The sequence below is a fragment of the Fringilla coelebs genome (assembly GCF_963513975.1).
Source record: "Fringilla coelebs genome assembly, chromosome: 3".
NCBI classification, from domain to species: domain Eukaryota; kingdom Metazoa; phylum Chordata; class Aves; order Passeriformes; family Fringillidae; genus Fringilla; species Fringilla coelebs.
The window spans coordinates 35,003,987-35,020,127 of record NC_140030.1 but is presented as its reverse complement, the minus strand read 5'-3'; the positions used below and the strand labels follow the sequence as shown (position 1 = coordinate 35,020,127).

The window sequence follows — 16,141 nt, the reverse complement described above, 5'->3', positions numbered from 1 at the left end:
TGTGCCACTACTGATTTTTCTTCAGAAGCTTGAAGATATCTTGTGATACCTGTTCTATTTGTGAAATTGCACAGTGTAAGACAAATAATTTAATCTTGGGGTCTGTTGGCTGTATATTGTAGTTTACTAAAGAGCTTCTGAAAAAGCATGAAAATGAAATGTAAAATGTGAAACTGTTTTTTGCAGGTTATGACATGTCTACATTTATAAGGCGTTATAGTAGATATTTGAATGAAAAAGCATTTTCCTACAGACAAATGGCATTTGACTTTGCAAGAGTGAAGAAAGGGTAAGCAAAGTTTACATATGTAAATTAATAAGGTTGTCTGACCCATGAAATTCTTATTTGGGGCATTACACTTAGTTTTAGTTTGTCAGTGACTTTGTTGTTACATGCTTTGTGTAGCTACAATTAAAAACTTTATTTTTAAAGTACTTGTAATTGGTTAAAAATTGCCCAAAGAGGAGAGGAAAGACTGGGCAGTAAGATGAATATTGAAGACCAAAGTAAGGTGCCTTGTGAAACTGGGAGCTTTTAGTGCTAGGTTTAAATCTTACCCTGATTAAATATTGCTGCAGTGAGACTGTGTTTAGGATTTGGAGAAGGAACACTCTGAAGCTCTGTTTAGGATGTTTCATTATTCTCCAGACACTGAAGTGAACACCTGAAGTTATTAGCAGGCAACAGAGCAAACAGTTATAAACTGAACAGAATAAGCTTGTAAACTGCTGGCTTTATTTCCCACAAGAACTGTGTTAAAAAAAAAAAATTGACCCAGCACAGAGTAGTGTGTTGGTATTTATGAGGACATTTTTCTGATCTCTGACTCCTCTAACTGGGACTTTAAGGGTTCTAGATGCTCTCTTGAAGCACTGTTAACACAGCAAGTGGCTTAACACCCCCTGAAGGTGCAGCTTGATGGAGGACGTACTAAAAATGCTCCTGCTAATCATGAACTGCATACAGGATCCTTCTGGCAGTTCTGGTGTGTTCTGCAGCTTGGCATTCTGACCTGTTAATGCAGGCATCACTACCAGGCTGTTCTCTCCTGCTTCTCAAACAGCCAGGAAGTCTAGGGTCTGCCATGGCAGCTTTGCTGTGTAGCTGGAAGCCATTCCCTTAGTGGGGACCATACAAGTTCACTCTTGAACACTTGATGTTAAATAAAGTTAAGTTTGGGCTGCTGGTGATCCTACTGTTCCTGCCTTGCTCTAAATTTCTGGAAAGGCTTTCTATGCCTGTTATTTCTGGTGCTCAGAACAAGGTGCTGCCTCAGAATATAAAGTATATAAAATAAGTAAGAATAGTGGCATGCATTTCCAGTCTGCATATCTATACCTGTCTGCAGCCAGAACAGGGCAATACATGATGGTTGTGCAGGTTTGTCATAATCAGAGATAAAGATGACCATGCTTGATGACTGCTTTAAGACTATGGATGACATTTAAGGAATGCCACACACCCATGGACATGTCAGCAATGAGCTGTCATTAGTTATTCATAACAAACTTTCTGCACAAAGTGTATCAGTTCTCTGGGTCCTTCTGTGACATTAGTTAGTCATTTAAGCTCCCAGTGTCATCTTTCCATAATGAGATCAATCTCTTGCATTCATCACTCTAACACAAAATCTTTCCTCATTTGCTCTCAGGAAGGGTGGCTGGATAAAGGATTTTTCATACCCGCTCTCACGATGACATGAGAAGCTGGAGAATCAGACTGTGGTTTTGAAATGGTTTGAAATGAGTTATAGGTGTTTCAAGCATAAATTTTAGACACCAGATCAGTTTGGGGGAAGGGAGAGAGGAAACAGCATGGCTTCTAATCTGTATTCCCTCTTGCAGAGCTGAAGGTGTAATGAGAACAATGGCTCCTGAAAAGCTGCTGAAGAGTATGCCAATATTACAGGAACAAATTGATGCACTACTTGAATTTGATGTATGTATTGAAGCTGACACAGTATTAACGCTGGGCAGTGACTTATAAATGACACATATAGTGAACACCTTCCACCTTGTAGGTAATGCTTTACTCATCATCCCTTAGTGAGGGCCAAAAAATCCCCTTTTCAGTGTCCCACTGAGGTATCGTGGCCAAGGATGGCCCTTGCCCATATGCATGAAATGTAAAGATTGCACTTTTGGGGAGAACTTGGAGTGTCATCTTCTGCATCAGTGAGGGGGAAGAAATGGACAAAGCAAGGAGAGTGAGCACAGTTTTCTGTTTCTTGGCAATCAATTTCTTTGGGGGGAGGAAAAACCCCATTAAAATACCACATGTACATTGTTTGGCTTCCTCAAAATCATCATCTGGTTTTCAGCTGTGAACTAAATTGGCTAATGTTTAATCTAGACTCTTCATAGAAATAAGTGTGTATAATATATTTATCATGCTATGAATGCTGGTGGGATTGTTTATCTGACCTAAGGATAAAAATAGGAATCAGTTGTTGTAGAAGGCACAGTGTAACATTTCAAAGAGATTTTTGACAGGATTTGTTCTGTTGTTGGTGGGCAGCAAGATACACTTTGAGGTAGAAGGCAGAGCCCACTACAGCTCTCAGAGGACTCTGAAGTCGTGTGCACGTCTCATTGTGCTTTCCATTCCTTAAATGGCATAGGAATTGTGATAGTACTCTCAGAAGAGGAGATATTTTTAAGAAAAGAAAGACCTTTTAATAAATAAGCACATCGTTTCTTCCCAAGTTAATGTGAGAAAGGATCTTGACATCATTAGTCCAAATACATTATCTCATAGACTATTAAGTTTTTGTTGAGCTCTGCTGTAACATCTTTTGGACATCTTTTGTCCATTTCATTAAAACTGTAAACAGCATCTCTGCCTTCCTCTTTGTCATGATAAGTGAAGGAGACAAAACTAAGATGTTTACTGTTGATGTTTACTGTACTCTGCTATAGTGCATTGTTTTGGAGTGGTGGAGAAAGCAATCCTTGATCTGCTAACCAAAACCTTTGTTCAGTGTCTTAGTGTGAAAACTTCAGTGCTTGATTCTGTCTATAACAGCACCAAATACCTGGTGTAAGCCAAAATATTTGCATTTGACACTTGTTTTGTAAATAACTGATATTTTATTTGTAGGTTCACCCAAATGAACTGACAAATGGTGTCATAAATGCTGCATTCATGCTTCTGTTTAAAGATCTCATCAAACTTTTTGCTTGCTACAATGATGGGGTTATTAACTTACTAGGTAAGTAACCTGGCTTTTATCTCACATACCATACGTGAGTGAAGAATCAGTTTCAGGTCTGCTTCAGTTTTTTTACTTTCATTAAAGCTGCATTTTTCTTGACTCTTCTAGTCTGAAATGAGAGAAAAATTTAAGCTGTACCCTCTTACATTAGTGTTTGTCTGAGGCTGGATGAGCACATGTCCTTAAAGGTGTGTAGATAGATATTTAAAAGACAGTGACCATCGCTGTGCTTAAAGAAATGTACAGTGCTCTGTGAGCATGTGTAACATGTCCTGCAAAGTTAGAAGCTTTTGCATTTTTAAGATGCCCACATTCTTCTGTTATATATGACAGAATCAATTAGGTTTGGAAAGGCCTCTGTTGAGTCCAGCCTGTACACCACGTTATCACCTAGACCATGGCACTGAGTGCCACATCCAGTTTCTCCTTAAACACCTCCAGGGTTGGTGACTCCACCACCTCCCTGGGCGGCCCATTCCAATGTCTGTTCACCCTTTCTGTGAAGAAATTCCTGTAATGTCCAACCTAAGCCTTCCTGGCATAGCTTATGACTGTGTCTTCTTGCTGGTTGCCTGAGAGGAGAGACCTACCCTCACCTGGCTATTACCTCCCTTCAGGTAGTTGTAGAGAGTGATAATGTTATGTGATAGCCTTGTATGAAGCCATATATTCCTGCATAATATTCCTGATCTGCCTGAAGGCATGACTGCCAAAACTGGATCCCCTCCACAGCCCTACCTGCCATCAGCCTACAAAGTGTAAAGGAGGCTGTGAGCATGTTCTGAAGCTCAGGCAGCCTGGTGTGATCCCCAGCATGACACAATGGGTTAGGCATAACAATTCAGTTGGAATTTCACTGTCTACTGCTACTTTAAGTGTAAGTTCGGGTTGAAAAATGTGGCAGCTGTGTTAATAATGGACATAAATGGACTTTAGGGAGTATTTAAGTGAAAAAAGTACAGTTCTTTGGAGTTAAGACAATTTGGAAAGGACATATATTAGTATGTGTTTAGGTATCCTTAATTATTTTGAATTTTAAGTTGGGTAGCTAGTTCACCTGCTCACTTTTCAGTCTTTAAAAAAGTGACATCACATGCAATGCTGTGGCTAACTGAGGTTCAATTTTATGGCCTGTGTAATTCTTCAGCAGCTCAGCAAGCCCAACTTCTAAACTATACTATGCAAAGGATGCCACTAGATTAATGTCCAAGCAGTAAATGTTAATGTAGTGTCATATTCTTGACAGGTGATTTTTGTGAAAACAAGACTTGTTGATATAAAGCCTTATATAAGACATCTTAACTGAAATTTACCACATTATTTCTTTAGAGAAGTTTTTTGAAATGAAAAAGGGACAATGTAAAGATGCTCTTGAAATCTACAAACGATTTCTAACTCGAATGACCAGAGTATCAGAGTTTCTTAAAGTTGCAGAGGTAAGTGGCTTTCGGTCTTACAGAGGCCAGCACTTAAGTATTTTGTGATTACATTTGTTTGTTTGCTTGTTTGTTTGTTTAGCACCAGTGTAAAATATTAATTGCATTTGTTTAGCATCTGTCTCAGAGGATCTTGGATCCATTGGATCTGGATCTTGGATCTGCTCCTTCAGGTCTTGTAGTTAAGCCTGCTTAGGACTTCTACATGTCTATGGTGCAGCCAAACTCAACTTTCCTGGTTAAATTAAAAGATGACATAACTTCATGTGTTCCAATATTTTTGAGAAATGCTGTGGTGAATGCATACTTCTAAGACAGGGTTGAACATTAGAGGAAGATACAGCAATTGGGAATAGAAGCATGCAGATTTTTTAAGTCTGTTCTTTTTAAGTCTGTCTTTGCAGCCAGCCTTAAGTTAACTGTAATGTGAGATTGTCCCGGTTTTGCTCCTTGTTATCATCCTCTTATGTGGATAATAGGAATATTACATGGTTAATTAACTCCATTGCTGGATTCTCATTTGTGGTAGTTGGCTCTTTGGCACAGGGTGCACATTTGCCATGTTTCAAACTTCATTATAATGGACAGTAGTAATGAGCTGAATAAAAAGTTTGTTTCTTTGCTAATTCACTTATCTGTGGAGAAGCCTGATAGACTCCTTAATGGCTTATAATGTCAGATATGAATATTGAACTTGAGAGAGTAAAGTGCTTTAGAGGCACAGGTCAGCTTTTTGGACAGGGGTTGTAGTGACCTCCTCTTCAGGATTACGAGGTGCAGTGGGGCTGCTCTTCTTCTGCAAAAGCTGAACTAGCAGTCACTCTGAAGAACCACAGTGTGAAGCAACAGGGCTGTTAATAAAAGATTGCAGACTTAGACCTTAATTTGCTCTCCTCTGAGACAACAGTATATGACCAGTGTATTTCAGTATAGAGTACGAGGTCCATGTGTGTGAAATCAAGCTCCATTTTCTTCTCCTTTTATTTTAAATGGATATTTAATTTGTGGGGGGGGAAAAAAATTGCTGCAGGTCATTGAAGGTAGCTACTGGAAAGATGGACATGTCCTTTCTAACTTTGTGGTATTTTTCTAAAGATGGGTTGCATTATAGCTTGCAGAGCAGTTCTACTCAAAATAAATGCCTGCTGCAGTGGAATAGTGCCCTTAGATTTTACCTTTTCTCTTTTATCTCCACAGCAAGTTGGAATTGACAAAGGTGATATCCCTGATCTTACGCAGGTAAGCTTCTCTTGTAGTCTTTTTGCATTTGTGTAATAAATAAAAGTTCTGTAATTAGGAAAGCACACCAGGAATGCAAATGTTGGTGAGGTCTTATCACCTAACATGCTGCAGCTGCTGGTCCATTTTAAGTATCACTTGCAAATTGGCCTAAGTGCCTGGCCTTGTGTTTAATGTGAAGAGGATATTTACCTAGAGGAGGAGATCCATGCCAAAGAGTTCACCTGTGGCAGTTTTGATGCCAGTAGAATTGGAAGAGAAGAGCAACCCAAACTACTTAGCAGCTGCAAAGCCCAAGTGTTCACATAGTTTTTGTTCATGCTGTTTTTGATAGCCTCTTGAAAGCCTGGTTTAAATCACCATCAGAATAGTGTCTGTCTCAGTTAAACGCCACTTAACAATTCTGAAAGGGAGACATGGTGGGAAGGTGGGGATTGTTAATATTTGTGGATTTCAGATACAATGGGGCTATAAAGTCTGGCCACCCTTTCAGCAGACAAAAGCAGTGTGTGCAATATCAGACCTAATCTTGAAATAGCTGAATGCAGTGTTTTCCCCTAACTCTGCATCTCAGGGGCTCTTTTTTAACACAGTGGAGTCAGTGATGAACTTAGGCCTTAAACCAGGAGAAATCACCTGGAAACCAGTTGATGAAATATACTTTATAAATTTCTGTGGCATTTGTATCTGATGTTGCACCAGCCTGTTCTGTATCATTAGCCAGTGCTGCACTTGCTCAGCAGCCCCTTAGTTACCGCTACCTTCCACCCCATGAGCCAACACTTTAAAAAGAGCAGTTCTTTTGGAAAGAAGGGGTCTCCAATGATCATCTCATCCAACTTCCTGACCACTGCAGTCTCTACTCTAGTCCCTCACAGCTGTATTCTCCCAAAGGCTGCCTGGGACTCACTTGCTAAGGCTAGCCTGAGACATGCTCTATAGCCTATGCATGAGACCTCAACAGATTTCAGAGAGAAACAAATAAAAGGTGAATAATAAAGCTGAATTTCAGCTAACAATCAGTACATCATTCTATGTAGTATCAATGGTACATCCATATTCCTATAGCAAGCCATGGCAATAGTTGGTAGTGTTCTGCAAGAAGTTGACTGTGTTACACTCCACGTGAATGTATTCTGTAAATCTAGACAAGTGGTCCCAGTAGTGTAATTCAAGCTGGTAGTTGTCATCTTTGGACTTTATAGTTTGGCTGCAGAATTTTGGAGGCTGAGAAGGCATCTTAGCAGCTAAAAATCTTGGCTCACTTTTATTTACTAGCATTTCCTAAAGTATGACAGTTTTGCCCCTAGTAGCTAGTGGGGAACCCATATCTAAGGTTCCAGCACAATGTAGACTTATAGATTATCTAATGTTAAAGCAGTATCTAGAAGAAGTTAAGGGATGTTCAGTGTTGAAAATTGGGTACCAGAGAGTATTTCCTTTCCAAATTGTTGCATCTGAGTAGAAATTTTCTGCATCTTCTTCTCTGAGTTCTGTTTGATAGATAAGTTTTACATTACCTTGCTAGTTTTTAAGAAATATTTGGCTAATGTACTGGAAAGCTATATGAATATAGCTTTGAATATAGCTTAATTTTATATATGTGTATGTATATATATATATATATATATATATGTAGCTTATGAATATACTGGAAAGCTGTCTAAATGTCTAGAGGTAACTGGTAACAGTATGCAATCTTTTTTTTTTTTCATATTTCTTTTTAAACATAGCTTTTACTTACATGTTGAAGTCTTGCAACATGTATCTTACAATATAGCCCTTTTGAATTCATTAAAGTCTGAATCTCTCTGGATTTTTTAGTTTGTTTTACCTTTCTTCTTTTACTTTCTGCTGGAGAATTCTTATAACTAGGTCACTTGTATTTAACCAATTCTTATTATGCCCAAATGAATTCAAAGTTAATAAATATGCCTATAAAAGCAGCAAGGTCAAGATGTCTCTTCATTGCTTATATATGTAGGATGTATTTAAATTCAATCTGTCATTTAAGATTATTTTGAGCGTTTTAAATTTCTGGATGTGTTAAGTTACTGGGTTTAATGCTGAAATCAATATGCAGGCACTGTGCATTGTGCAGCTGTGCATTGGTACTAGCAGGTGCTGTGCATCCTGAAATATCTGTTTCAGCCAGCCAGCTGGTTTTTCAGTATAGGAGCAGAGGATTGGCAGTTTCCAAGCATCACAAACTGACTTGTTTGCTAATTACATCTGCCCTGAAATTAAAGATGTTATTTATAAAAAACATCATAGGTACTGCTGTCAGGAATTGTGGTTGATCTGAAAGAGACTGGTAAAGAGAATTCCCTGTTTAGAGACTGATGAACTGATGAACTTTTAACCCTGATGAAATATTCAATTATTATATGCTACTGTGTTTCTCAAGGGTTTCTTCCCTGCTTGTTGGTCATCTAGGAGTCTACTTATCCAGACTCTTTTTATACTGCAATAGCTAAGCCCAGTGTGCATTTACAACTACTTTTTCTATCTGCCATTGTAACAGCAAGTGCCTGTGGGTATTGGCTGCTGACCACAAAAAGGTTGCTTAAAATAAAATCTAAGATCAGGGATGCCTGAAAAAGCCTAGTTTTTTATAGATGTCTAAAACAGAAATCTTTCTGTGCTTCAAGCTAGCTGCACAGTGACCTCTGCCAGGGTGCCATTTTGAGAACAGCTATAAGGTTTTGTGAAGTTGGAAGTCTTGAGCCAAAGGTAGCTCCTTCTGGGGGCATTGGAAAGGACTATGCTTTGTTTAGGCTTGAAATGCTTTCTAACCCTCTGGTCATGAAAGGGGTGTTGAGGGATCTGACTACAAGCAAAACTAAGTGTGACCTTGAACCCATGAATCTTAAAATCAGCCTGTGCTGTTGTCCATGTTTAACACTGATTTAAAACATGATGAGCAGCAGCACGTCCTGGATTTAGGCTTCAGGTGCTGCATAGTGGAGGGAAACATCTTCTCTCTGCAAATTTGGATCCAGTAAATACATTTTTGAAAACTGGCTTTGCCTGAATACTTCTAGCATGGGAATCCACTGTTTCCACACTGATGTAAATAAAGTAACTGCATGAGCGTGCACATCATGGACTTGGGGGAAGGAGGTGCTGGATTTCAAACTGTGGTTAGATTGCTGCAATACGTTGAGGTGTGTATCTTTGTCTTCACTTTCAAGGCTCCCAGCAGTCTCATGGAGACCCTTGAGCAACATCTAAACTCACTGGAAGGAAAAAAACCTGGCAACAAGTAGGTATATATGTTGTACCATGTATCTAAGCATAATAGAGACAGTGTGGGGTTACTTGATGTTTAGGTTTGTCTCCCCCAACCTTCTTTTGTCACTTAGCTATAAAATAAGACAAGGTTTTCCTTTCCTTTACAAAGTCATCTTAATGGCAGCCTTTTCTTTAATTAATGATGGTGGGGGAAACACACAGAAAAACTAGACACTTTCCAAAATGAGCTAAAATTACTTTAGGAAACTAGAAGAAACTGGGGGTTTGTGGGCTACTAAGGCGTTTATCATCAAAAGCTATTTCTTTTCTAATGATTTTGCATCTTCATACTAGATACTTGCCATGGCTAAGTCTAGGAAGGATTAAGCTAAACCTCTGTTTTCTCTTTTACTGTTGCTATCCTTGCAATTTAGTGAAGGGTAAGTACATATCTTTACACATCACTTGCTTGCAGGCATGGTTATGTATATTTTTGAAAGATTTTCTTGAACACTTAGATACTTCCTTTGAGTTGAACTAAACTGTTCTTTGCTTTTGTATATAGTCATTAAGTTATTTTTTTGTCATTTCTGTGATTAGAAGATCTGGAAATCTTCTAATCTGTTCTACAGCTCTTAGGACTTACCCAATTCAAGTAACTTATGGGATGGATGCTAGTTCAATACTGGTGCAGCTTTATCTTCAGTTCCTCCTTTCATCTCTTAGATCAAAGCAGCTCTAAAAATATGTAGCAGTATTTTCATACCTCATAATGAAAGCAAACAAATGCACTGACGTGCATTTAAAGTTATGATTAAGGCTCTGTCAGTTACTGTTAGTATGATTTTTGTGCATGTGGGAGAACTTTCAGCTTGAACTTTCCAACTCATACTTTTAAATGTAGTTATTTTCAAGTAATTCTGGCTTTCTTTAAAAGAAAGTAGACTTTGAAAATTTGCTGACACATCCTCAGAAGACTTATGTTAGAGAACTGCTTCAGTATTGGTGGTGTTCTGCTGCTGTTGCATGGTTTTCTAATATGGTGACATCTTGCCCTAGTAACTCTTTCCTGCTGGGTCCTGTAGGCCCCAAAGCAAGATATTTGCATGCATCTCTGCATTTCCTACTTTTAGTAGAGCTTATTTAAAAGGCAGAATAATCCTTTGATGCCAGTTACCTTAAAAGATTTATTTAAGATTTGAAGTAAAATTTGCATTTCTTGTCTAAAGTGGCACATGGAAGTTTGAGAAATGTAGAGGGCATGCAATTGAAGAGATCTTCAGAAAGCTTTCATGCTTAGATTTTGGTCTTTTTGCAGGAGTTTTGATGACCAGAAACATAGTTTCAAAGCTGTACTTACCTGAAAACCCCCTTTTTTTTCTAGATCTGGGGCTCCTTCTCCTCTGAGCAAGGTAAATACTGCCAGTTGCTATACTAGATAATTCTTGTTCAGGTGACATGATTTAGAACATTGTAAGGAGTTAAATCTCCATCTCTTAATCTACTTTTTAGGCTTTGCCACCTCATTGACAAAATTACATCTTTTACTGTCTTTGTAAACAGTGGCCCCATAAGAGCATGTCACTGTTCTGAAGGGCAGCAGTGCTTGTGCCAGTCAGGATGCTAAGGAACTTCACCTGGATGTGATGACTGCTCCTTGTGAAAGCATAAAAGATATAAAAAAAGATGCACATATTTTTATCTTTTTTTTTTTTCTTTCATTCCACCTTAATTCTCATGTCACCAAGGAACTTGCTCCAGGGTATTTCTCCTCCAAATCCTTCACTCCTTCCATAGTTTTAAAACCATGTTCATGTGAAAAGCTAGGAAGAAAAGAAGAACATTTTCATCCATTATACCTAGTTTCAGAAATGACCTTCATTAGTGAGACTGCTGACCTTAATTTTAGGCAAGAGTTGCCAGTGAAAATGCCTTGGTTTGAGTGTCAGATAAACTAATGAGCTTTATGGTGTTAGTAATAGTAGCTCCTGGTATCCCTGGAGCATTGCCAGGTGCCATAGCTGTGTTTCATAATGGGTGCTGTGGAGGGAAAACTCATTGAAATCTTCTGAATCTAATGCAGGGGGTTCAATGCTTGATTCTAGAGAAAGCTCTTAAATTTCTTTCTAAAAAGCCCTTTACTAAAAAAACCCACAACAAAACCAAATGAAAAACACAAAACCAAACCCCCAGCTCTGCTGTTTACAAGAGCAGCTGGTGAGAACTACCTGATGGCTCAGAAAGTGTTCTTACAGCTTTAACCACATCTTCCTTGATGCACATGAGGGATTGGCACAATCGATGGACCATTGGGACCATCAAGCCTTACTAAAGCTTTGAGGAGAGTCCAGAAAGCTTACAGCCACATGCTAGAGTTATGATGATGGGATGGCAGTAGAAGAACTCAGGAGAAAATCTCTTCAAATTTGCCATTCTTTTTCCACCTTGGAAGTGGTCAGAATAGCAAACAGTACTAAAATTAGGACTTGTTTTCAGTTGTTAGGTAAAGGATCTCTAGCATGTGAGATGCTGTAGCAAAGCTTACAGTATCTTTTGGAATTAAATTGACACTCTACGAGGTAACTTGAGTCTTCAAGTTCACAGGAGCAATATACTCTCCTGGGTGTCTGTCCTTGCCATACTTGAAGTATCTTTATCCAGAACTGGAGCAGCTGATGAAGCAAATTCATAGGATGAGCTGTCTTTTGTATCTTCCCAAGGACTTAACCCTGAGCACTGTTGATGGCTCTTCAAACTCTCTTTTGAAGGTTTACACAACTAGTTTCTAACCATTTCTCTTCTCTCACCATTTCTGTGGTTAGAGTACTGAGGTGCTGTTGTGGAGAAACAGCTAATTCATTCCATAGACAAAATGAAGAGGCTGACAGTTATAGAGACAACTCCTTTAGAATAAACCTTGTAGAAACTTTTTTCCTTCTTTGAAGACACCTTGGGGTTTCTCAGCTCTCCTACCATCTGAAAACTTAGTCCAGTGTTCCTTAAATTATTTCAGAGGAGAAAACAGCTCACAATAAAAAGACCTTATTTCAAAATTGGGTTCTTAAAGTATGTGCATCTGGACATGAGCTGGTTGGGGAGAAATGCTGGTATATTGAATGTACATTTGAAATGTTTCTCCAGTCTTCTCCAGCCACAACTGTTACATCTCCTAGTTCTACTCCAGCAAAAACTATTGATACATCTCCTCCAGTTGATCTTTTTGCAACTTCATCTACAGCTGCTCCAGTCAGGTAAGTTAAAAAGTGTATTTGAGTTACTGAGCTTGATGTAGGTACCAAAGTCATTTGTTTGTTATTTAAATGTTCTAGATGAACAAAATATGGTTTCCTAAGTAAATAACTGACTGGCTTAACCCATAGAAATTCTGCCAATTCTCTTCCACCTAAAGCCAGTTCATTGCCTGGAAATGCAGGGTTCTTGCTTTCTGACACGGCATGATGAAATATGGAAGTAGAATGGTGCTGGTTTCAGTCACAACAGTTATTTTCTCTGTTTTCAGGCACTGCCTGGCATTTTTTGTTTTCCGTTTTGGGTCTTGTGGTGGGGTTTCTTTTGGTTTGGTTAGTTGGGTTTGGGTTGGGATTTGAGGGGTTTTTTTTTGTTTGGTTATTTGGGGCCTTTTTAAAGAATTTTAAGTCTCCTAGATCTGTCGCAATGCCATTATCAGGAAATGGAAATAAGTTAAGGTTCCCATCCTGGGTTGTAGCATATTCTTGGGACTCACTCTACTAAAGGTGTTTATGGCCACTGCTCTAATCCTAAAGCCTGAAAAAAAGTCTCCATTTCATCCAAACTAAGGTTGATTCCTTAATCCAGTCATGACTTTTTTTTAAAATTGATTGAAATAGACAAATTCCTCCAGTATTTAATGTCTCTCTTCTTTTCTTGGCAGCTCTTCCAAGCCATCCAGTGATCTTTTGGATCTTCAGCCAGATTTTGCCGGTACTGGGCAGGCAGCTCCAGCACCTGCTCCTGCAGGCGCTGCTGCTGCTGCTGCTGCTGGAGGCACTTCATGGGGAGGTAGAGAAACCTCACTGTCAGCATCCCTTCTTGCAGTCTCCATCCTCTTGCCTGGCTGAACTGAAATCTGCCTCTTTCTCTGCTAGTACAGGATGTTCCCAACTCGCTCCCAGGCTTCTGCTGACCTGACAGTCAGGCATCCCTCTGCAGCACAAGGCTGCTGCTTCTTTCCAGGGATATGCATAATAGTATAAGCTGCTTATAAGGGCCTGGCTGCAAAGCTGAGGGAGCCAGGATTATGTGACTAAAAGTGAGCAGGAAGGGGATGGATGAAGGTGAGCAGGTAGGGTAGGCACTTCAAAACAGAAGAACCAGAACTGCTTGCGTGTTTATTGGCAAGCTGGGGGCAGAAACCAGCTCTTCTGTTCATGGAGCAAAGGCCACAGATCAATAGGAGGAGAAACAAAAATAGCTTTTAAAACAAAAATGCACGTAAAGCAAATGGTGGCAGCTTAGTTCTGCTGCAAGTGTGATTACCTCTGACAAGCCTCAACATATTTTAATAAAGTATCTTCTGTGTGTGCTTAGAATACTAATATGGAAATAGAAGTAGAGGGCTAGCTACTTTCAAAAAGGAATAACTAACCAGCTCTCTGAAATCTGATCCTGTTGTTCCAGGCAGCAGTAGCAGCTGGTGATCTGGAGGACCGCAGTAAATGTAGGCAGTGCTCACTCTTGTCCTGCTAAAACAAGGAATTAGGCCAGTAAATGTGATTTAATTTATACAGTTGTAAACCGATTGTGGTGTAATCTTAAGGGATCCTGTGTGGCAGCTTAATGAACTCACCAGCCTGCTCCCGGCAGGAATGCAACACTGAGTCATGCTGACTCTGCTATCAGTGCTCTCACTGCCTACTGGTGCCTTCTGCAGTCCCTATTTCTCTTCTTAGCTGTAGTTCATTAAAGGTGACATTGTACTTCAGCCACTTCATTAAGAGAGAATAGCTAGGGCTGTCATGTAGACACTATATTGCATATTCCAGTTTAATCTGTTGAATTAATTTCTTTTTTTGTCCCTGCAAATGTCAATTTTATTAACAGAAAGATAATCTTACCCAGACAGCAAGACCGGAGAGTCATCTATTCTAGGATGCCTGGGACTAATTATTCTGCAGTATTTTGATTGTGTCCTATTTGTCTTACTTTATCATTGCCAAGCACTGAAATACAAGCTTAGAGATGTTTGAAAGAGCATGAAAGAGCTGACTTTTTTAAGCAGTTGCTCATTCCTGCAATATTAGAAATACAAATAAATAGCCAGTAATATTGTCAAGTATTGATTTGCATGGAAAATGAAAGCTGACTTTTTTTTCTTTTTGGACACAAGACGCATAGTTTTGAACTCAGGTGTTTTATTCTTCTGAAATACTAAAAACTTTAAAATTGACTAATAATGCCCTTAGTCTTACTCCATGACAGAAAATTATTTTCCTATGGCCAGAGCTGTTATTACCCTCATTAAGTATACTTCAGTCTTATCTTTCAGAATAGCATTTTGGTAACTTAGTAAGCTTCAGCTTTGTCTGCTTTACTGCTGGCAGCAGTCCAGGTATGATGACCTGTTACTGCACTGGAATCTTGCTTTTTGTTATTGTTGGTTTTGTTTTGCTTTGTTTTTGTTGGAGTTTTGTTTTGTTTTGTTTTGTTTTGTTTTGTTTTGTTTTGTTTTGTTTTGTTTTGTTTTGTTTTGTTTTGTTTTGCTTGAACTCTCTGACAGAATAAAAATATTTCACCTGGAGGGTAGGGCAGTACTGAGGCAGAGATCTGAGGCAGATCCCTGATGCGAGGTAGTGAGCTCTCCATTCCTGGAGATTTTTCAAGACCTGACTAGTCTGAGCCATGACTGACCTGATCTGGTGTTGGGAGCACGGTTGTTGTGAGCAGGAGGGTGGACAAAATGACCTTCATTCCACCCAGACCTTTTGGGAGGCTGTGTAACCATGCCTCCCTGCTACTCGAGCTGCTTATTCTTCTGGCCTGCAGCAAGTTAATGTGGGAACTCATGAGAAAATAGTACTAGAGGGAGGAAGCTGGAAGAAGTGCTGGAGGAAGCGGTTCAGAATAGCCAGGAAAATGTGAATATCAAATACTTCATGTTGCAGCATTAATATATATCAACAATAAACAGTCCTGCTTTTCTCAGTCTCGCTGGCAGTGTAGATTCTATTTATTTTGGCATATGCTGTATATTCAGTATATTTGGACTATATTTGGGGTTATGTGCAGTACACTGTATATTTTGTTGTATACCTACTATATTTCTGAATACATAATATGTCATTTACCAAGTGAACTATAACTTGTGAAAATATACACTTCTGTGGTATCAGGAGACCATCAAGATAGGATAATATGGTGCCTTGCAGCATGCTGCAAGGAGAATAGATAATCATTTAGCAGGAAGAGTAGATGATAGTATTGCAACACATACAGTAGGTCAAAGTCTGCCCCTTTGTGGGGTTTTACTCTTGGATATAAAAGCAAACTGACTTGGATTTCTGCTCTGAGCTACCTTACAGTGTGCCTTAGAGCATGGATTTGCTGACAGTATTGTTACTTTAATATTACTGTACAAAAAACCATTGTTTTTAATAATTTCCATATTAAGACTAAATGTAGATGGCTGTGCTGGATAATTGTCACTTCGCTGTATTGAGTTCTATAACATAATAATAAAAAGGCATTGAAGGCTAAGCTAATAGAACTTAAAAGTTTGCCAACAGTTGTTTATTTCAAGTCTAGCTGTGAGACATTCACCTGGTGTGCAGTAATGGGATACCAGAGTGCTGCATTTTTAATGTACTGTTCTGCTCTTTTAGAATGGTATTTTGGCTTAGTTCAGCTTGTGCTGGCAGTCTCAAGTAGAGCTCGCCCAAGGAACCAATTATTAAAATTGTAAACAACCTAAATGTAGGGGTTTGCTGCCTTTTTTGCAAGTGTTTTAAAATAAAGACAAATTTGTGAAGGTAGAGCTGT

At 39.0% G+C, this 16,141-nt stretch overlaps 1 protein-coding gene across 23 annotated transcripts in view; it reads left to right on the top strand.

Moving 5' to 3' along the window:
• SNAP91 (synaptosome associated protein 91) overlaps positions 1-16,141 on the top strand; it is a gene marked incomplete at both ends in the record, with an annotated part of 59,895 nt that overhangs the window by 21,199 nt on the left and 22,555 nt on the right. For 16 of the 23 annotated variants that reach the window (XM_084202903.1, XM_084202904.1, XM_084202896.1 and 13 more), the window contains 9 exons: positions 187-289; positions 1,846-1,939; positions 3,101-3,212; positions 4,545-4,651; positions 5,849-5,890; positions 9,085-9,155; positions 10,509-10,536; positions 12,266-12,375; positions 13,038-13,165. In XM_084202903.1, the coding sequence (XP_084059029.1) occupies positions 187-289; positions 1,846-1,939; positions 3,101-3,212; positions 4,545-4,651; positions 5,849-5,890; positions 9,085-9,155; positions 10,509-10,536; positions 12,266-12,375; positions 13,038-13,165 (795 nt within the window). The remainder of the gene's footprint in view (positions 1-186; positions 290-1,845; positions 1,940-3,100; positions 3,213-4,544; positions 4,652-5,848; positions 5,891-9,084; positions 9,156-10,508; positions 10,537-12,265; positions 12,376-13,037; positions 13,166-16,141) is intronic. The other 7 variants (XM_084202906.1, XM_084202905.1, XM_084202901.1 and 4 more) reach the window with 1 other exon arrangement.